At 40.5% G+C, this 21155-nt stretch overlaps 2 protein-coding genes across 3 annotated transcripts; both read right to left on the bottom strand.

The window, feature by feature from the left end:
• Positions 1-746: 746 nt before the first annotated feature.
• On the bottom strand, positions 747-16392 carry rps2 (ribosomal protein S2). Of its 2 annotated transcripts, none has more exons than XM_060901609.1 (8): positions 16388-16392; positions 3215-3352; positions 3021-3110; positions 2148-2255; positions 1501-1674; positions 1240-1399; positions 941-1032; positions 747-864 (listed from the first exon to the last, which is right to left on the bottom strand). In XM_060901609.1, the coding sequence occupies exons 2-8, from the start codon at positions 3347-3349 to the stop codon at positions 787-789; spliced, it is 837 nt and encodes a 278-aa protein (XP_060757592.1). In that variant the 5' UTR covers positions 3350-3352; positions 16388-16392; the 3' UTR covers positions 747-786. The 2 variants fall into 2 exon arrangements, with proteins under 2 accessions (XP_060757592.1, XP_060757591.1); XM_060901608.1 differs by lacking the exon at positions 16388-16392 and adding an exon at positions 3794-3864.
• si:ch211-139g16.8 (uncharacterized) lies at positions 12903-19795 on the bottom strand. Its single transcript, XM_060901610.1, has 6 exons — positions 19679-19795; positions 16278-16610; positions 16090-16193; positions 15921-15971; positions 14258-14371; positions 12903-13838 (listed from the first exon to the last, which is right to left on the bottom strand). Exons 1-6 carry the CDS (start codon positions 19719-19721, stop codon positions 13773-13775), a joined length of 711 nt encoding a protein of 236 aa, XP_060757593.1. The 5' UTR covers positions 19722-19795; the 3' UTR covers positions 12903-13772.
• Positions 19796-21155: the final 1360 nt, after the last annotated feature.

The raw sequence follows: 21155 nt of genomic DNA, 5'->3' as shown, positions 1-21155 counted from the left end.
AATCTTGACCAGTTATGCCTGTTTTACCCTACATTTTGATATACCTAGGTGTATTTCTCAAAATAAAGATTAGAGCTTCATACCTAACTACATGCTCACAAGCAAAACCCTCCCTCTTACACTTTGGGTCCCACTGGGAATCAGTCCTTGATGAATGCTGCTTCCTTACATGATCCTATTGTACCATGTAGGTAAAACTGAGATCAGGATATTAACCAGTTACATAGTTTCAAAGCATAACCAAAAAATTGCAATGCAGGTATTAACCTTTATTAACCAGGTTTGTCCCATTGAGATCGAAGATCTCTTTTACAAGGCAACTTGATGTCCTAACCTAGGTTAGTCAGAAAATACAGCTGGTTAAGTTCTTGCATGCAGTTGGCTCATAGTGTAGGCAGTTCTAAGCATTGTGATTTAACTTGATATGGAGCATCTCCAGATTGCTACTCCTTACTAAATACAAGGTCGAATGCTTTTTTTTTTAAACCTGCAGCTTGTCTGACCTCAGGCAAATTTTAAAAATACTAGATCGCATAAAATTGACATACCCAAGCAAAACCATAAATTAGCTAAAGGCTTGAAGTTCTATTAGTTGTCATTTCTTTTTGGCAAAACAAATCCTATGCATACTTCAAATAGGTTGTTTTAAATATCACCCCCTCCCCCCCCAAAAAAACCCCTCAAGATCTACAAAGAGCTCTGGATCTCTCTCAGACCTACATAAAACAAGACTCAGGCAAGCAAGATTGTTTTCAGGATTTTAATTTCAAATCCATTGTACAAAATTTAGGAGGCCTGAAGAGCAGCCTGACTCCTCTGTACTGAGACCCTGGTGTGAGTTTTGGCCAGATGATCAGTGAATTCCTGAAAGAGAAGAAATGGTTAGAAATTATCTAATCTTCATGTCCCACTTAATTTACAAACATCAGCAGCTATTTACCTGGTAGGGAGACTTGGTAAACACTGTCTCCTTCCAGAGATCAGGGGTCAGATAGCTGTAGGTCTTGGAGATGGCATCAAAAGTAGCCTTGGCTAAAAAGGAAGTGGGGTGGGGGGATTTACACATGCCAAAAATCTGAGTAGCAGCAATTTAAAAAAAAAAAAAACCACAACCAATTAAGGAACAGATTTCACTGAGCACATACTCCATGCATTTCACACACAAGAGGTACAAAATGAGAATCTCTGAGTAACGAGTGCATGTGCACCTAGGACAAAACAACAAATGCCTCCACATACCAAAGTTGCCCAGGGTGGCCGTGCAGCCTCTGGCTGAGGTGTAGCAGTCGTCAATACCAGCCATCATGAGCAGCTTCTTGGGAACAGGAGCAGACACAATGCCAGTACCACGGGGAGCAGGGATCAGACGCACCAGGACAGAGCCACAGCGACCAGTCACCTAAAGTCACAGTTCAAGTTAGCACAAGTCTAATCACTTCTTACTACACAATGCCCCCCAACAAAAACATTGAGCTGCCTCGTCAAATCCCATTTCTTCACCTTGCAGGGGACAGTATGGGGCTTTCCAATCTTGTTACCCCAGTAACCTCTCCTGACAGGGATGATGGACAGCTTGGCCAGAATGATGGCACCACGGATGGCTGTGGCCACCTCTTTAGAGCACTTCACTCCCAGACCAACATGTCCATTGTAGTCACCGATAGCAACAAAAGCCTAACACAAAACCAACATTAAAATTTCATGATGACTTGATTTCAATCATTAATAAATTACACAATGCTCAAAGGCGGCACGGTGGTGTAGTGGTTAGCGCTGTCGCCTCACAGCAAGAAGGTCCTGGGTTCGAGCCCCGGGGCCGGCGAGGGCCTTTCTGTGTGGAGTTTGCATGTTCTCCCCGTGTCCGCGTGGGTTTCCTCCGGGTGCTCCGGTTTCCCCCACAGTCCAAAGACATGCAGGTTAGGTTAACTGGTGACTCTAAATTGACCGTAGGTGTGAATGTGAGTGTGAATGGTTGTCTGTGTCTATGTGTCAGCCCTGTGATGAGCTGGCGACTTGTCCAGGGTGTACCCCGCCTTTCGCCCGTAGTCAGCTGGGATAGGCTCCAGCTTGCCTGTGACCCTGTAGAAGGATAAAGCGGCTAGAGATGAGATGAGACAATGCTCAAAACAAAAAACACACAAAATCACCTTAAACCTGGTGCGCTGACCAGCCCTAGTCTGCTTCTGGACAGGCATGATCTTCAGGACTTCATCCTTCAGGGCTGAGCCTAGGAAAAAATCTATGATCTCAGACTCCTAAAACAAAAGGATAAGTCCGATTCAGAACATTAAAAATATTCAATACAACATTAATCCAAAGAATTATTGTGTGACATGCCTAAAATATTCCAAGTACTGGGAGTTATGACTGTCAGCAAGGTGGCATCAAAACAGGAGTGGTATTTTTTTTTGGGGGGGGGGGATACAAAGTGGTTCATAATTTGTAAAATGTGATAAGCTGCTGAAGTAGATAAACATGTAATGGCAGTGTACAGTGCATTACACCAGTGCTATTGAACTCTTGAATCTGATCAGTTAGGTGTTGGGTCCAATTGCAGATTTCTAATATGCTCATTCTAATACATTACTCAGGCATTTTGATAGTTCATGAGCTTAAATAAAGATAGCATTTCAGTCAGTATCAGAGCTTTAAGACTTGTGACTTTAAAAAAAAAGTTTCCCTAGACATTAGCTTCAAGAGATGCTGTAGAGTGCAACAAGTGACATCAGGAACTGAGTTTTGGAGATGATCCAAAACATTAATAAAAGCCATCAACTGAAAGTTGTGACTTGTTTTTCAAGAAAGAAACTTGGGATTGGAAAATGGCTACGGTAGAGAACATAAGTACACTGGGATGTACAAAACACTGGAAAAATCAAAATCACTTTCAGAGCGGTAACGGCATCACGTTCCTCGAACATCTAGCCACATTGTCTTTTACTCCTTACTCATAAAGCCTATTGATATTACTGTTAAAAAAGTTCAGCTATAATCCAGACAGGGATCCAGTTCTCCCTCACCTTGATGGGCAGAGAATACAGATAGATCTCTTCCAGGGACTTGATCTTCATGTCCTTCACCAAACGACCAAGCTTGGTCACAGGCACCCACTAAAACAAACCCAGGTAAACCATGTTAGACAAGTCATAGCCTCTTGAGCTTGGGTTTTCAATCTAGAAAAGGAACGATGATGAAATCTTGGAGAAGCTGGTACCTCCTTGTCCTCGGCCTTGCCGCCCCGTGCTCCGCGCCCTCTCCCCCGGCCTCTACCACGACCACGACCGCGGCCCCGGCCGCCAGTGCCGAAACCACCACGGAAACCTCCTCTACCACCGGCGTCGTCCGCCATTTGCTAAAAGATAAAAAATAAATTAAAATACCATTACAAATATTCTTTACTTGCAAGTTTGTCATATATATGAGACTTGACACAGTGCCATGCTGCATAATGAACGACGGAGGATTTCTCACTAGCTGATTAAATGAAATATTTTCATTTTGAAACAACAGGACGAAACAATAACATTCATAAGATAACCCATCCTGTAATATTAGTGTTCAACTGTATATTTTAATTAATACCGCTAGCTAGCAAGCATTCCGCCATTTCTGAAACCATCCCAATGCATAACAGAAATTTATCTTTATTCAAGCCATCCTCGCAATTTTGACGTTTCAAAAATACAGATACATTAGAAACTTATTATACTAACTAAAATGTACACTACTACTACGGATTTCAAAGATATAAATGGATACAGGCTTGCGCTAACGCAAGGCCATGCTAACTTACGTGATGTGTATTCAGGAAGAAAAAGGCCCGACGAGACTTCCGGCGGGATTTATTTCAACACAATTCTCGCGATATTTCCATTCGGATTCTCGCTATCTGATGCCCTCTAGTGGCTGCTCGAAGAAGTTTCCTTCCTGAAAGATAAATATCCGACATGCATTTTAATTTCATTAACAGACAAAATGAAACAATACACAGTCAAACAATCTTTAACTACCACCAATATTCTAACACATTTATTATGAAACAAATATATTAATAAAACTCTGTTAAGAAAGGGTGGTATTAGTCTAACCAGCCACCAAAACCCAGGCCGAGCTGCTCAAAGTGGTAGCTCATATTTACCAGCTGGTATTAGTGCTGGCAGAAAGGAAACTACTTAATGCACAAGCACAACATTATTCATCACACACTTGTGAAATTCCTCTCTGCATTTAACCCATCTGAAGCAGTGAACACACACATGCACACATGTGAGCAATGAGCACACACACATACCCAGAGCAGTGGGCAGCCATGCTAACAGTGCCCGGGGAGCAGTTGAGAGTTAGGTGCCTCGCTCAAGGGCACCTCAGCCCAAGGTCGTCCCATATTCATGTCTTTGGACTGTGGGGGAAACCGGAGCACCCAGAGGAAACCCACGCAGATGCAGGGAGAACATGCAAACTCCACACAGAAAGGCCCCCACCGGCTGCTGGGCTCGAACCCAGAACCTTCTTGCTGTAAGGCGACTGTGTTAACCACTTACACCACCATGCCGCCCAAATGCTGCAGTCATAGACAAGTTATTTTAAAAATTCAAACATTAATTTGTTCAAGTAATAAGGAAGCTGGAAAATAATAGCTACTGACAAAGACAATCCACCAGTTTGATCATCTCAGCTGTGTTTGATGGCTGTTAGTTGGACAGAACAAGTTTTTTTTCAGCAGGGAAGACATTTATATTATAGGCTATATTATTTCCAAAGATTCTTAAAATGTATCAATCATGTCAAAACAGAAATCATTTTGTCACCATACATTTTTCACAACCTGTTAACAACACCATCAAACTAAATACAACACATTATTGTACAACCCCGATTCCAAAAAAGTTGGGACAAAGTACAAATTGTAAATAAAAACGGAATGCAATAATTTACAAATCTCAAAAACTGATATTGTATTCACAATAGAACATAGACAACATATCAAATGTCGAAGGTGAGACATTTTGAAATTTCATGCCAAATATTGGCTCATTTGAAATTTCATGACAGCAACACATTTCAAAAAAGTTGGGACAGGGGCAATAAGAGGCTGGAAAAGTTAAAGGTACAAAAAAGGAACAGCTGGAGGACCAAATTGCAACTCATTAGGTCAACTGGCAATAGGTCATTAACATGACTGGGTATAAAAAGAGCATCTTGGTGTGGCAGCGGCTCTCAGAAGTAAAGATGGGAAGAGGATCACCAATCCCCCTAATTCTGCACCGACAAATAGTGGAAAGGAGTTCGACAGTGTAAAATTGCAACATATCATCATCTACAGTGCATAAGATCATCAAAAGATTCAGAGAATCTGGAAGAATCTCTGTGCGTAAGGGTCAAGGCCGGAAAACCATACTGGGTGCCCGTGATCTTCGGGCCCTTAGACGGCACTGCATCACATACAGGCATGCTTCTGTATTGGAAATCACAAAATGGGCTCAGGAATATTTCCAGAGAACATTATCTGTGAACACAATTCACCATGCCATCCGCCGTTGCCAGCCAAAACTCTATAGTTCAAAGAAGAAGCCGTATCTAAACATGATCCAGAAGCGCAGACGTCTTCTCTGGGCCAAGGCTCATTTAAAATGGACTGTGGCAAAGTGGAAAACTGTTCTGTGGTCAGACGAATCAAAATTTGAAGTTCTTTATGGAAATCAGGGATGCCATGGCATTCGGACTAAAGAGGAGAAGGACGACCCAAGTTGTTATCAGCGCTCAGTTCAGAAGCCTGCATCTCTGATGGTATGGGGTTGTGTTAGTGCGTGTGGCATGGGCAGCTTACACATCAGGAAAGACACCATCAATGCTGAAAGGTATATCCAGGTTCTAGAGCAACATATGCTCCCATCCAGACGACGTCTCTTTCAGGGAAGACCTTGCATTTTCCAACATGACAATGCCAAACCACATACTGCATCAATTACAGCATCATGGCTGCATAGAAGAAGGGTCCGGGTACTGAACTGGCCAGCCTGCAGTCCAGATCTTTCACCCATAGAAAACATTTGGCGCATCATATAACGGAAGATACGACAAAAAAGACCTAAGACAGTTGAGCAACTAGAATCCTACATTAGACAAGAATGGGTTAACATTCCTATCCCTAAACTTGAGCAACTTGTCTCCTCAGTCCCCAGACATTTACAGACTGTTGTAAAGAGAAAAGGGGATGTCTCACAGTGGTAAACATGGCCTTGTCCCAACTTTTTTGAGATGTGTTGTTGTCATGAAATTTAAAATCACCTAATTTTTCTCTTTAAATGATACATTTTCTCAGTTTAATCATTTGATATGTCATCTATGTTCTATTCTGAATAAAATATGGAATTTTGAAACTTCCACATCATTGCATTCCGTTTTTATTTACAATTTGTACTTTGTCCCAACTTTTTTGGAATCAGGGTTGTAGTTCATGTTAGTTCATGTTAGTCCAATCCCACAGAAGAGCTACTGGAGCACAAACTGCTGAAAAAGTTAATGCTGGCTAAAACAGACCGGTATCAGCATTAACTTTTTCAGCAATCTCCTGGCTGTTGTGCGCTCTCTGTGCACAATGCATATGGCACAATGCGCCACCCACTCCTGCCAGCTCAAGCACTGAAAGTGCCTAATTACTGCCATTATGTAGCCTTGTGCTTACCAAGTGAGGTTACAGAGATGACAATTATAAAGAGACACTGCTTTATCATAACTGTGAAAGTTGAACATTAAATCAGTAAAAAAAAAATTTAATTAAAAAAATGAATTAGCAAACAATGATTTGTACCATGTATTAACTTCCTGGGTTCCAGAAAACTGCTGGAACAGTTGTTGCTCTTCTTCTTCACGAGTGACTTGGCTTGCATATTCATCTGCCTCTTTCTCCATGGCTATAGGTTCTAAATCATCCTCAGACAACCAATCAAAGATTGAGGGCAAATTTGAAGAGGTTTCGTTGTCTTTATCAAAAGAATCAGTATCAAGAATGCACGCCATTGCAGAGAATAGTATAGAGTCTGTGTGGACACAAAAGAAGGCAGTGGTGTATATAAGGTCACACATGCAGTGCCACTGACCAGTAAATCGCTGTGATCTAATAATGGCGGACAAGCTTTCAGTGATTTTTGGAACAGAATTCATTTCAGACGCAAAAGAATCATTTTTCAAACCAATTTTTTTATTTATCAGTGAACTTTACAACCTATTTGAGCATATCACACACAGTAAACCCGGGATTTTATGATGTAATTTTCGTTAAACTGGCACTTTAATGAAAGCACATTATTACTAAGTACTACTAACTGCTGTAAATACGTACACTGATATCATACTTCATTAGTGATTAAAGTAAGCCCATGGGTTTTATTTAATTAATGTAAACAGCAACTACACACTGTTGCTGTTGTTGTTGTTGTTTTGTATGAATCCTCTGAAATGTACCCAAGTCCTTTCTGAATTTATCTAATCAGTCCACTGACTGTCACTGGTTTGTTTTGCAGTGGCTGAGATGAAACCACTAATATCACCAATGATAGAAGTATGATTTTAAAAAGAGAACTACAAGTCTGATATATTAATAGCACTGGTACAAAAAGACCGCAATGCACGTGTATGTGTGTGTGTGTATATATGTGTGTCAGCTTGTGAACACCTGTTGGATGTCATTGTGGCTGGATTCTGGCAAACAGTCAAACAGAGGAAAAATTACGTTTCGGCCAAAATTGTATTTTATTCTGCTTGTAACTTTGCCCTCAACTTTAAGAAACCATAAATATTCTTCATGTACAGTGGTGCTTGAAAGTTTGTGAACCCTTTTGAATTTTCTATATTTCTGCATAAAAATGACCTAAAACATCATCAGATTTTCACACAAGTCCTAAAAGTAGATAAAGAGAACCCAGTTAAACAAATGAGACAAAAATATTATACTTGGTCATTTATTTATTGAGGAAAATGATCCAATATTACATATCTGTGAGAGGCAAAAGTATGTGAACCTTTGCTTTCAGTATCTGGTGTGACCCCCTTGTGCAGCAATAACTGCAACTAAACATTTCCGGTAATTGTTGATCAGTCCTGCACACTGGCTTGGAGGAATTTTAGCCCATTCCTCAATACAGAACAGCTTCAGATCTGGGATGTTGGTGGGTTTCCTCACATGAACTGCTCGCTTCAGGTCCTTCCACAACATTTCAATTGGATTAAGGTCAGGACTTTGACTTGGCCATTCCAAAACATTAACTGTATTCTTGTTTAATCATTCTTTGGTAGAACGACTTGTGTGCTTAAGTTCGTTGTCTTGCTGCATGACCCACCTTCTCTTGAGATTCAGTTCATGGACAGATGTCCTGACATTTTCCTTTAGAATTCACTGGTATAATTCAGAATTCATTGTTCCATCAATGATGGCAAGCCGTCCTGGCCCAGATGCAACAAAACAGGCCCAAACCATGATACTACCACCACCATGTTTCACAGATGGGATATGGTTCTTATGCTGGAATGCAGTGTTTTCCTTTCTCCAAACATGAGGCTTCTCATTTCAACCAAAATGTTCTATTTTGGTCTCATCCTTCACAAAACATTTTTCCAATAGCTGTCTGGCTTGACCACATGATATTTAGCAAACTGCAGATGAGCAGCAATGTTCTTTTTGGAGAGCAGTGACTTTCTCCTTGCAAGCCTGCCATGCACACCATTGTTGTTCAGTGTTCTCCTGATGGTGGACTCATCTCATCTCATCTCATCTCATCTCATCTCATCTCATCTCATCTCATCTCATTATCTCAAGCCGCTTTATCCTTCTACAGGGTCGCAGGCAAGCTGGAGCCTATCCCAGATGACTACAGGCGAAAGGCGGGGTACACCCTGGACAAGTCGCCAGGTCATCACAGGGCTGACACATAGACACAGACAACCATTCACACTCACAGTCACACCTACGGTCAATTTAGAGTCACCAGTTAACCTAACCTGCATGTCTTTGGACTGTGGGAGAAACCGGAGCACCCGGAGGAAACCCACGCGGACACGGGGAGAACATGCAAACTCCACACAGAAAGGCCCTCGCCGGCCCCGGGGCCAGTGCTCAAAACTAACGGTGTCCCGACGTCCCGGGGACCATAAAAAATGTCATCGGGACACAAAATTATCATATCTGGGACAATCCCGGGACAATGGGAAAAAATAGATCTAGAAAAAAAGTTCTACATTAAAGGTGCAGTACAAGATTTTGGAATAACGGGTCCCGCAAGCCATATTTTGACAAGAAACACTCCCACCCCCCGCGTCTCCACCCCTCCTCCCCCTTATAAAGCCTGAGAAAGTCCGGCTTTATAATGGGTGTCTATTGCGTTACACACCAGTGGAGCTCGTTAAGTTAGAGTGTAAAGAGCTTGGAAAAATAGCTCAAACTTTCTCATTTAAACTGTGTTTTCAGCCCCAATTTTCACTCCACACACATAATTTTCTCAAAAGTAGTAGCCACACTCGTCCTGATTCACACAATGTGTCTACCTGAGCGATAGGATTTACAGTTTTTGAATGAGAAGCCTGAAAGTAATGAGAGCACAGCCGCGCAGCCTCATAAACTCCCATTATAAACGTGGCAGAAAAGTCACTCGTTTTTAACTCGCTCTAGTGACCTCATTTTTTACACTACAGACAAAAAAAATTACATCCGTGTGTTCAGGAGAACCTTGTGGCGCTCACTGTGAAAGAATTTTGTGAATATCTCCTTCCGTTTTCATGTAAATCCCCGTTGTTTGGAAGGAGCGCACTGAGAGAATCCTGCGCTCTGTGTGACACTCTGCTCGCTCTCACACACACACAGAAGGGACGGGCTGCTCGCGGGCTTCAGTCTGATTGACGTGTCAGTATCCAATCATTTTGAGGTGGTACCTCGATATGATGGCGTTTTTCCTTTATTTTACACTGTAGACTCATCTCATCTCATTATCTCTAGCCGCTTTATCCTTCTACAGGGTCGCAGGCAAGCTGGAGCCTATCCCAGCTGACTATGGGCGAAAGGCGGGGTACACCCTGGACAAGTCGCCAGGTCATCACAGGGCTGACACATAGACACAGACAACCATTCACACTCACAGTCACACCTACGGTCAATTTAGAGTCACCAGTTAACCTAACCTGCATGTCTTTGGACTGTGGGAGAAACCGGAGCACCCAGAGGAAACCCACGCGGACACGGGGAGAACATGCAAACTCCACACAGAAAGGCCCTCGCCGGCCCCGGGGCCAGCGCTCAAAACTAACGGTGTCCCGACGTCCCGGGGACCATAAAAAATGTCATCGGGACACAAAATTATCATATCTGGGACAATCCCGGGACAATGGGAAAAAATAGATCTAGAAAAAAAGTTCTACATTAAAGGTGCAGTACAAGATTTTGGAATAACGGGTCCCGCAAGCCATATTTTGACAAGAAACACTCCCACCCCCCGCGTCTCCACCCCTCCTCCCCCTTATAAAGCCTGAGAAAGTCCGGCTTTATAATGGGTGTCTATTGCGTTACACACCAGTGGAGCTCGTTAAGTTAGAGTGTAAAGAGCTTGGAAAAATAGCTCAAACTTTCTCATTTAAACTGTGTTTTCAGCCCCAATTTTCACTCCACACACATAATTTTCTCAAAAGTAGTAGCCACACTCATCCTGATTCACACAATGTGTCTACCTGAGCGATAGGATTTACAGTTTTTGAATGAGAAGCCTGAAAGTAATGAGAGCACAGCCGCGCAGCCTCATAAACTCCCATTATAAACGTGGCAGAAAAGTCACTCGTTTTTAACTCGCTCTAGTGACCTCATTTTTTACACTACAGACAAAAAAAATTACATCCGTGTGTTCAGGAGAACCTTGTGGCGCTCACTGTGAAAGAATTTTGTGAATATCTCCTTCCGTTTCCGTGTAAATCCCCGTTGTTTGGAAGGAGCGCACTGAGAGAATCCTGCGCTCTGTGTGACACTCTGCTCGCTCTCACACACACACAGAAGGGACGGGCTGCTCGCGGGCTTCAGTCTGATTGACGTGTCAGTATCCAATCATTTTGAGGTGGTACCTCGATATGATGGCGTTTTTCCTTTATTTTACACTGTAGACTCATCTCATCTCATTATCTCTAGCCGCTTTATCCTTCTACAGGGTCGCAGGCAAGCTGGAGCCTATCCCAGCTGACTATGGGCGAAAGGCGGGGTACACCCTGGACAAGTCGCCAGGTCATCACAGGGCTGACACATAGACACAGACAACCATTCACACTCACACCTACGGTCAATTTAGAGTCACCAGTTAACCTAACCTGCATGTCTTTGGACTGTGGGGGAAACCGGAGGAAACCCACGCGGACACGGGGAGAACATGCAAACTCCGCACAGAAAGGCCCTCGCCGGCCCCAGGGCTCGAACCCAGGACCTTCTTGCTGTGAGGCGACAGCGCTAACCACTACACCACCGTGCCGCGCACACTGTAGACTGGATTAAAATATTTTGTTTTTTGGGTCAAACCTTCTATTGTACTGCTTGCAACATGGGTGTGCATTTCATCCATTGATGGTATGGCTGATGGCTTTCAAAACATCTCTGAATGGGGCAACAGGTATATTACATAAAAATGGATAACGGTAATGGTGAAAATGATAAGTTGGCCTTATATATGCCAACAGATATTCAAGGTATAAGTAGATGAAACGAACATAAAAGGGGTCTTATTTTCAGCTAAAGTGTACTGCAGATGTAGTGAGTTGAAGCATTTTCTGAATGAGCTAGATGGCCCCTTTTAAATAAATGGGTATCTATTCATACAGTGAGATCGCCAAAGTTTAATAAACTGAAAATGCAATAACTAATTTTGAAGTAGATGATGTATTGGACATGTGTCACTTGTGTTTTGTGACTTATTGTAAAAATGATATAAAGGGTTCAAAATCGTATAGTTACAAATATAATAGTAACTTCATATGATAATATTAACCACTGGTTATTTCAGAGAGGAAAAAAATGGGGACACTATTGCTTCCATTCGGGACAATACAACACAGAATTCGGGACCACAAAGAAAAAAAGTTAATTTTGAGCCCTGCCCAGGGCTTGAACCCAGGACCTTCTTGCTGTGAGGTGACAGCGCTAACCACTACACCACCGTGCCGCCTGATGGTGGACTCATGAACATTAATATTAACCAACGTGAGAGAGGCCTTCAGTTGCTTAGAAGTTACCCTGGGGTCCTTTGTGACCTCGCCGACTATTACACGCCTTGCTCTTGGAGTGATCTTTGTTGGTTGACCACTCCTGGGGAGGGTAACAATGGTCTTAAATTTCCTGCATTTGTACACAATCTGTCTGACTGTGGATGGGTGGAGTCCAAACTCTTTAGAGATTGTTTTGTTACCTTTTCTAGCCTGATGAGCATCAACAATGCTGTTTCTGAGGTCCTCAGAAATCTCCTTTGTTCGTAGTATTATACACTTCCACAAACATGTGTTGTGAAGATCAGACTTTGATAGATCCCTGTTCTTTAAATAAAACAGGGTGCCCACTCACACCTGATTGTCATCCTATCGATTGAAATCAGCTGACTCTAATTTCACCTTCAAATTAACTGTTAATCCTAGAGGTTCACATACTTTTGCCACTCACAGATATGTAATATTGGATCATTTTCCTCAATAAATAAATGACCAAGTATAATATTTTTGTCTTATTTGTTTAACTGGGTTCTCTTTACCTACTTTTAGGACTTGTGTGAAAATCTGATGATGTTTTAGGTCATATTTATGCAGAAATATAGAAAATTCTAAAGGGTTCACAAACTTTCAAGCACCACTGTACATGAAAATGATTTTTAAAAATTTACTTTCTAACTGCCTTGAAAAGATGAGGTGGGATAAGGAACCAGTTTAATAAGCGCAGCAATGAATACATTTCTCACACAATTTCAGGCTTTGCTTAACCTGGCTCATAGCTATGTGCGATAACAAAATGGCAATGAATTCAGTTTGTAGTCAGACAGGCTGTCAAAAGGCCCATGATCTTTAAATTCAGTTTTCTCCCTTTGTACCTTTGACAACAGTAGAACTGCATTCCTGATTGAGAGCCACAGAAAAGGAAAACACATTTCAGTTAAAAAAAAAAAAAAGCCTGGAGTTTCCAGAAATATATATAGCTCAAAATGTCAAAATTTCACAATGTGATGGGTTTTCCCAGGCAGCCACACGTGTGTTCTTCTGTCTTAGATATTCTGGTCTGATTTATTCTGGTCTGCATTTAATATAAATCATCTGCTGCCTAATTATACACCTTTACCAGCAAAAAAAAAAAGAAAAAGAAAAAAGTTGCATCCATTCTTAAAACTTTAGCAGCTAATTCGTTAATATTTTTCCTCAGTTCAATTTACTTCAGGAGCAGTACTGAACAGATTCATTAAAAAAAACTATTATTCTATCACTAAGAAGTTTTAAAAAAAACATATTTTAAACAGGCAATGAAGCACTATGGAGATGTGAAACAGAGAACAGCACCCCTCACCACCACAACACAGGAGAGTCTGTGGCAATGGTTCCAGTGTCACACTAAAATATTTTCTCAGTTTGGCTTATTATAGTAGAGTAAGACAAAGGAGTAAGAGTTGGTTCCCAAGCTGAAGGTTCTTCTTTCCGTCACTTCTGCTTTGTTTTTGTTTTTTTCTTCTTCTTTTTATACTATAAAGCTGAGGGGTTTTGGTGTTTGAGCTGATGTTTTATCGGGACCTGTTCAGGTTTTGGTATACGTCTTCTCTCTCAGTGTGGGACCGTGGATTTTCAACCTGTAAAAGAATCAGAGATATTAAAGCATGCCATCCACACATTTAATTCACAAATTGGCCTTTTATCTTCACTCTAAAAAATAAAGGTGCTTCAGTGGTTCTTCAAATCTCTGGATGGTTCCACGGAGAGTCAAAACTCTGTGATGAACCATTACATTATGCGAAAGGTTCTTCACATTGGAAATGGTTCTTCAGAGGCTGGCATTCTCTTACCATTTGCTGGTCAATGCACATTGGCTATGTTTACACAAATCTGTCTTCACTGCTCAAACAAATGGTTTAAATGGTTCTTTAAAGAACTGTTGCATGAACGGTTCTTTGAAGCCCTGAAAAAAGGTTCTTCTATGGCATCGCCCTGAAGAACTGGTACTGGCCCCATTATTTTTTAGAGTGTTGGTGGGATCAGAATGACAAGAAACCTTATTTTCCTGTGAAACTTCAGTGTGCCTGTTTTTCTTGTTTCTTCGCAAGTTCCGCTTGCTGTACAGTTCTTGCACCACAACTCTGAAGTGGACTCTCCTGGTTGAGTCACCCTGAGATGCGTAACAGGAAACAACTTTTTCAACACAACTAGATTACTGGGCTAGATTAACTAGATAACACCAAATATATACAGAGGTGACCAGAAGACCCATTCAAAATATTTACTTTAAGGAAAAAGTACAGTTTAAATACACCTAGAATTCCTGTTTCACACCATAACCATACCAGTGACTGAGCTTTATTAAAAATATTACAATCAGTGATATACTGTTATAGTAATGGCATGAATGAAGGAGTGAATTAGAGAGAGAATAAGATAGATGACTTAAACCTATAACAATGAAGAACATGAGAAAGCTAATCTAGGCTAATCATTTCAAAAGTCCATCCATCCAGCCATTATCTGTAGCCACTTATCCTGTTCTACAGGGTCGCAGGCAAGCTGGAGCCTATCCCAGCTGACTATGGGTGAGAAGTGGGGTACACCCTGGACAAGTCACCAGGTTGTCGCAGGGCTGACACACAAAGACAAACAACCATTCACACTCACATTCACACCTACGGTCGTTGTACAGAATACTAGCACAGCCTTGATTAGCTATGGCACTCGGCCTCTGCTCTTGTGCCAATGACTGAATCACAACACTATAGTGTGATCTAGGTAAGAAATAACACACAATGGGCCATGCTGCTTTGGGAAAATAATCCATGATTGTATTTTGTGTTACGGCATAATGTGAAGCGGCAAAAAAGCACGGCTTGGAGTGTGTTATTTCTCTTCTAACTCAGCAATTACAATGTTTAATTTATTATGTGTGAATGACAGTTCACATGTTAAACAAATTACAGCTGTATTTGATCTAATAGAATGTGCGTTAATTGATGTTATCAGTTACATTGTATATAAACAGTCAGATATGATATATATTAGATATAAATTATGCATGATATACATTAGATCATTCCTTCATCGCCTTTTCTTTTTTCCCCTTTCTGCAAGGTAATAAGACCAAAAAAATGATAGCAAATGATAAACCTTTAGAATTAGTGCATTAATAGTGAATTAATATAAACCTTTCATTTATGTTCCAGCTGGAACTGCTGTCAGAGCCATGCTTTCTGATTTGAGCACCTTCTGGAGAATTCAACAGCACTGTGGTATAATGAACATCCATCCATCCATCCATTATCTGTAGCCGCTTATCCTGTTCTACAGGGTCGCAGGCAAGCTGGAGCCTATCCCAGCTGACTATGGGCGAGAGGCGGGTACACCCTGGACAAGTCGCCAGGTCATCACAGGGCTGACACATAGACACAGACAACCATTCACACTCACATTCACACCTACGGTCAATTTAGAGCCACCAATTAGCCTAACCTGCATGCCTTTGGACTGTGGGGGAAACCGGAGCACCCGGAGGAAACCCACGCGGACACGGGGAGAACATGCAAACTCCACACAGAAAGGCCCTTGTCAGCCGCTGGGCTCGAACCCAGGACCTTCTTGCTGTGAGGCGACAGTGCTAACCACTACATCACCGTGCTGCCATAATGAACATCAATATATGAATAATAATAAAATGTAAACTGTAGCAATACCTTGCTCTGGCTTTGAGTTTGTCTTCTGTTAAACAGTGTGGCTCGTCCAGTCTGAAAAATTTTATTTACTCAGTTTAGTTTGGATGAATGTGACATGGTAAGTGATATTTGTTTGAATTTTTGAAAGTCCTTATGTATTTATTTTAAAAAAAATAATAATACACTTTACCTTTATACAGATGAAGAGAGCCAGGATGATTAAACTATAGAGGGACAGTAAGACCACCAGTATGATCAGCAGAATGTTTCCAATGTTATTGTCATTTTCATTTTCTGAATACAAGGAAGAATTTGAAGATAGATTTAACAAAGATTCAAAAATCGACACATCATTTGTAAAACAGCAAGGCATTTTACCTTTCACTGTCAGTGTTGTGCCAGTCCCAATAGCCTGTGCACCACTGTTTTTTGAATCATTGTCAAACGCAGCGCAGTAATACACGCCATTATTGCTTTGTGAGAGCCAGGTGATGTGTAGGTCTGTGCCTTGCAATTTATACTTCTTTGGCTGATTTTTTATATCCAGTTGAAGATAGGAGTCTGTTGTGAACACATACCATTGCACAACAGGTTTTTTGTTTGGGCAGGATATGTTGACGTGGCAGGTGATGTTGACTGACTGGTTAAATCTCCCATCAAGATGCTCCTGGGGCTGTGCGACATTTACAGTGCACATGCTCACTGAGAGTCCTGTAACAGGAAGATCCAAAAGTGGTCCATTCCAGCATATATGATCACTTAAAGGAAATATCCACCTAAGTAATATGATCACTTAAAGGAAATATCCACCTGAAACAACTTGCATGTTAACTTAATGTGACCAATTAGCAGCCAATATTTATTCTGTAATGAAAAAAATTACTATTTTTAGTTCAAATGTCTTTATTGACATGTTGATCCATTTTCACTTTAGCAATTTCCTACATTACTAATAATGACACGTGTGGGATTTAGCCCTTACTTCATCTTTGCCTAACACAAACAATGCAGCAGCACTTTAGCCCTTTAGTCTGTCCAGCTCTCTCATTTCCACATCTGTACACTTGGTTCCAAAGTTTACATTTTCATGCTAATAACTCCATTAACACCATCGTGCTTGTCATCATAGATCGCTAACTAGCTGAGTCAAGTCTCTGTTGTAACTTCGCACGGCAACTTTGTACATTCGCACTGCATTCTGGAACTGGGAGTCCAGCATTTGTTGTCTCCACTATGCTTCTACATCAGATTTCTCATGACACTGAACATTGCTAGAAGTGATGCATAAGAAAATAAGCTCTTGATCTTTTTCTTTTAGGAAGTAACAGCAAAATCTAACCATTATCCCTTATGTTATGTTCCTTTAGGGTTTTTTTCCCTGCAATTAAACTCCATTGTAATTGTACTAGTGTTGCCACTGTGTGACATCAGCTCATGACACAAATATTAGCATCTTATAGGAACAACAAAATTCAGCATCATCCAAATCAACAAGTTAGTAAGAGGATCATTAAACACATTTAATAGGTTTCAAGGTGGAATTTCCTTTAATATATGTTCACATTTTCATTTGTGTAAGTTAAACAGTACATTGTTCAGTATTAATTGTTGGTTGTAAATTTTCATCAACATTGACAAATCCCAATGTTTTATAGCACTGTTTGTATTATATTCTAACATTAGAACTTTAGTGAATGGTTTACACATTTTTAATAATTACACAGTGTGATCCCCCCTGGCTGCCAGTTCCTACCAATGTTGAAAACTGGCCGGCAAAAGTGACGATGGTTCAACGTCGTACAGTGGTACTTGAAAGTTTGTGAACCCTTTAGAATTTTCTAGATTTCTGCATAAATATGACCTAAAACAACATCAGATTTTCACACAAGTCCTGAAAGTTGATAAAGAGAACCCAGTTAAACAAATGAGACAAAAATATTATACTTGGTCATTTATTTATTGAGGAAAATGATCCAATATTATACATCTGTGAGTGGCAAAAGTATGTGAACCTCTAGGATTAGCAGTTAATTTGAAGGTGAAATGAGAGTCAGGTGTTTTCAATCGATTGGATGACAATCAGGTGTGAGTGGGCACCCTGTTTTATTTGAAGAACAGGGATCTATCAAAGTCTGATCTTCACAACACATGTTTGTGGAAGTGTATCATGGCACGAACAAAGGAGATTTCTGAGGACCTCAGAAAAAGCATTGTTGATGCTCATGAGGTTGGAAAAGTTTACAAAACCATCTCTAAAGAGTTTGGACCCAACCAATCCACAGTCAGACAGATTGTGTACAAATGGAAGAAATTCAAGACCATTGTTCCCCTCCCCAGGAGTGGTCGACCAACAAAGATCACTCCAAGAGCAAGGCGTGTGATAGTTGGCGAGGTCACAAAGGACCCCAGGGTAACTTCTAAGCAACTGAAGGCCTCTCTCACATTGGCTAATGTTAATGTTCATGAGTCCACCATCAGGAGAACACTGAACAACAATGGTGTGCATGGCAGGGTTGCAAGGAGAAAGCCACTGCTCTCCAAAAAGAACATTGCTGCTTGTCTGCAGTTTGCTAAAGATCACGTGAACAAGCCAGAAGGCTATTGGAAAAATGTTTAGTGGACGGATGAGACCAAAATAGAACTTTTTGGTTTAAATGAGAAGCATTATGTTTGGAGAAAGGAAAACACTGCATTCCAGCATAAAAACCTTATCCCATCCGTGAAACATGGTGTTGGTAGTATCATGATTTGGGCCTGTTTTTCTGCATCTGGGCCAGGATGACTTGCCATAATTGATGGAACAATGAATTCTGAATTATACCAGCAAATTCTAAAGGAAAATGTCAGGACATCTGTCCATGAACTGAATCTCAAGAGAAGGTGGGTCATGGAGCAAGACAATGACCCTATGCACACAAGTCATTCTACCAAAGAATGGTTAAAGAAGAATAAAGTTAATGTTTTGGAATGGCCAAGTCAAAGTCCTGACCTTAATCTAATCGAAATGTTGTGGAAGGACCTGAAGCGAGCAGTTCATGTGAGGAAACCCACCAACACCCCAGAGTTGAAGCTGTTCTGTACGGAGGAATGGGCTAAAATTCCTCCAAGCCGGTGTGCAGGACTGATCAACAGTTACCGGAAACGTTTAGTTGCGGTTATTGCTGCACAAGGGGGTCACACCAGATACTGAAAGCAAAGGTTCACATACTTTTGCCACTCACAGATATGTAATATTGGATCATTTTCCTCAATAAATAAATGACCAAGTATAATATTTTTGTCTCATTTGTTTAACTGGATTCTCTTTATCTACTTTTAAGACTTGTGTGAAAATCTGATGTTGTTTTTGGTCATATTTATGCAGAAACATAGAAAATTCTAAAGGGTTCACAAACTTTCAAGCACCACTGTATATTCAACCTTCTCTGACGGTCGACAGATCAACCTTAACCCACGTTGATTCAACGGTGATAAATCGACCCTCTCAGACGGCGGAGAAATCGACGTTTCACGGCGCCGTTTCAACGTTGATTTTCTGACGTACGACGGAAACCGACCATTCTGACCAAAACTCTACGTCGTTTCAACGACCCTCTGCTATCGGGGGTGTTATATAAAGTTTCATCATCTATTCTATATCAAGTAATTTCTTTATACTTTAGTCTGTAAGTTATGTTGTAAAGAACTTAAAGAACTTAAAGCATTAAAATACTCCATAACTCAGAACTGAGGCTAAAATCTGCTTCTTAATCATCAAAGAAAAACTTTCAGCTTCTTACCTGGGGTAAAGAAGAAAATATAAAAGAAGAGGTAAAGGACCATCTTTATGATAAGTTGGGTTGAAAGTTTCTCGTGAGATCTGTGTAATGGCAGAGTTGTTTAAGAGTTGCTGACAAACCAGTTGTTTCATAAAAGAGAGAAGTAGTCGAAACCTTTCTCCAAGGCTCTTCCTTCCTCCCTAACAGTGTGACCCATGCTAGGAATTTACTTTGTCATATGCTTGTGCTGAGTAAACCTTTTTACACATGAAAGTAAAGAAAAAAATCATGCCATGAAAGTTATGTTTTAAAATGGCACAACTGATGATAATAATAATAATAATAATAATAATAATAATAATAATAATAATAATTTCTAAAAATGATTACGTACTTATAAATAAAAATAAGGCTATGTCTTATATTTAAGCTAATGTTAGCTAAATTTTAAAATACTTTATGTACTGGCTAACAAATAAATCTTGCCATAGAGTCTTTAGGTGGTTCTTTAAAAGCCAAAGCCACTGTGTCATTGATGCAGCCTGGCATTTTAAAAATCCATACTCCTCACTACAGCCTGGCTGAAGTACAGTATATGGCTCTGGGCTTAATATTTCTAGAGGAAATGATCAAAGCCTTGTGTAAAATGTGGAAGTTGTTCTGCTTTTAACAACAACATGGAGAAAATGAAACAATTAAGAATAAAGAAAGCTGCTGAATATTTCTTTCTGGAGAATATCAAAAGTTCTGTATCTATAATGTAAGAAACAACTGTGGCTGTGGGCATTTGATGAATAAATACAGCATATCATTGGCATCATTGAGATGATATCAGTGCCTACTATGAAGGTGTGGTGTGGAAATGCTTTTAATGGTACGTGTCTCTGATTGCATGAATATTGCTGAAATAAGTTGCTGTTTACTACAATGGAAGCAGAACTGCATGCACCCTGTGTTTGTGTAGGGTGTGTCTCAGGCCTTTAATTCATGTACTTGAAATTTGTGACAGTGATGTTACTTGAGTAATGGCCCCCTGTTGTCGAGAAACTTCAATCTACCAACAGTGAATGAATGAGTTATAAGCCAGATCTATTGTGGGCTTCACAATCAATCAATCAATCAATCAATCAATCAATCAATCAATCAATTGAAGAAGAATTAGAAGAAGAAGAAATAATTCAGGGACAGAAGACAAACTGAGAATTTTAGCTTTACTGTATAGTATGGAACACAACAGTTTAACTGGTATTGTACAGAGCCTGTTTTTTTTTTTTCTTTCATCATCTTGCCATTATTATGCCATCTACTGTCATACTTTGGCAATTTTGCTAATTACCTACTCATCAGTTCCCTCTTTAGGATTTGTAATCTAACTGGCTTTTTATGGGTTTTTACACAAGTATGTCAAGCAAAAAGAACAATGGATCAGTGCTGGTTGTTCATGGCCATGTGCTTGGGCAGAATAAATGGGATTAATTAATTCGAATCTGGTTGCTAG

Source organism: Neoarius graeffei, chromosome 20, assembly GCF_027579695.1.
Source record: "Neoarius graeffei isolate fNeoGra1 chromosome 20, fNeoGra1.pri, whole genome shotgun sequence".
Taxonomy (NCBI): domain Eukaryota; kingdom Metazoa; phylum Chordata; class Actinopteri; order Siluriformes; family Ariidae; genus Neoarius; species Neoarius graeffei.
The sequence above is the reverse complement of the archived record's forward strand: the minus strand, read 5'-3'. Positions and strand labels throughout refer to the sequence as shown.

What these genes read in the sequence shown, in the direction of transcription:
- si:ch211-139g16.8 (XM_060901610.1), bottom strand. Translation starts at nt 19,721, where the DNA reads ATGGTCCTTTACCTCTTCTTTTATATTTTCTTCTTTACCCCAG. An exon ending in TATTTTCTTCTTTACCCCAG is followed by an intron (nt 16,611 to 19,678) that starts GTAAGAAGCTGA and finishes TTCCTGTTACAG; the next exon opens with GACTCTCAGTGAGCATGTGC. An exon ending in CTCTCTTCATCTGTATAAAG is followed by an intron (nt 15,972 to 16,089) that starts GTAAAGTGTATT and finishes AAAATTTTTCAG; the next exon opens with ACTGGACGAGCCACACTGTT.
- rps2 (XM_060901609.1), bottom strand. Translation starts at nt 3,349, where the DNA reads ATGGCGGACGACGCCGGTGGTAGAGGAGGTTTCCGTGGTGGTTTCGGC. An exon ending in TGTATTCTCTGCCCATCAAG is followed by an intron (nt 2,256 to 3,020) that starts GTGAGGGAGAAC and finishes CTTTTGTTTTAG; the next exon opens with GAGTCTGAGATCATAGATTT. An exon ending in CCCATACTGTCCCCTGCAAG is followed by an intron (nt 1,400 to 1,500) that starts GTGAAGAAATGG and finishes CTGTGACTTTAG; the next exon opens with GTGACTGGTCGCTGTGGCTC.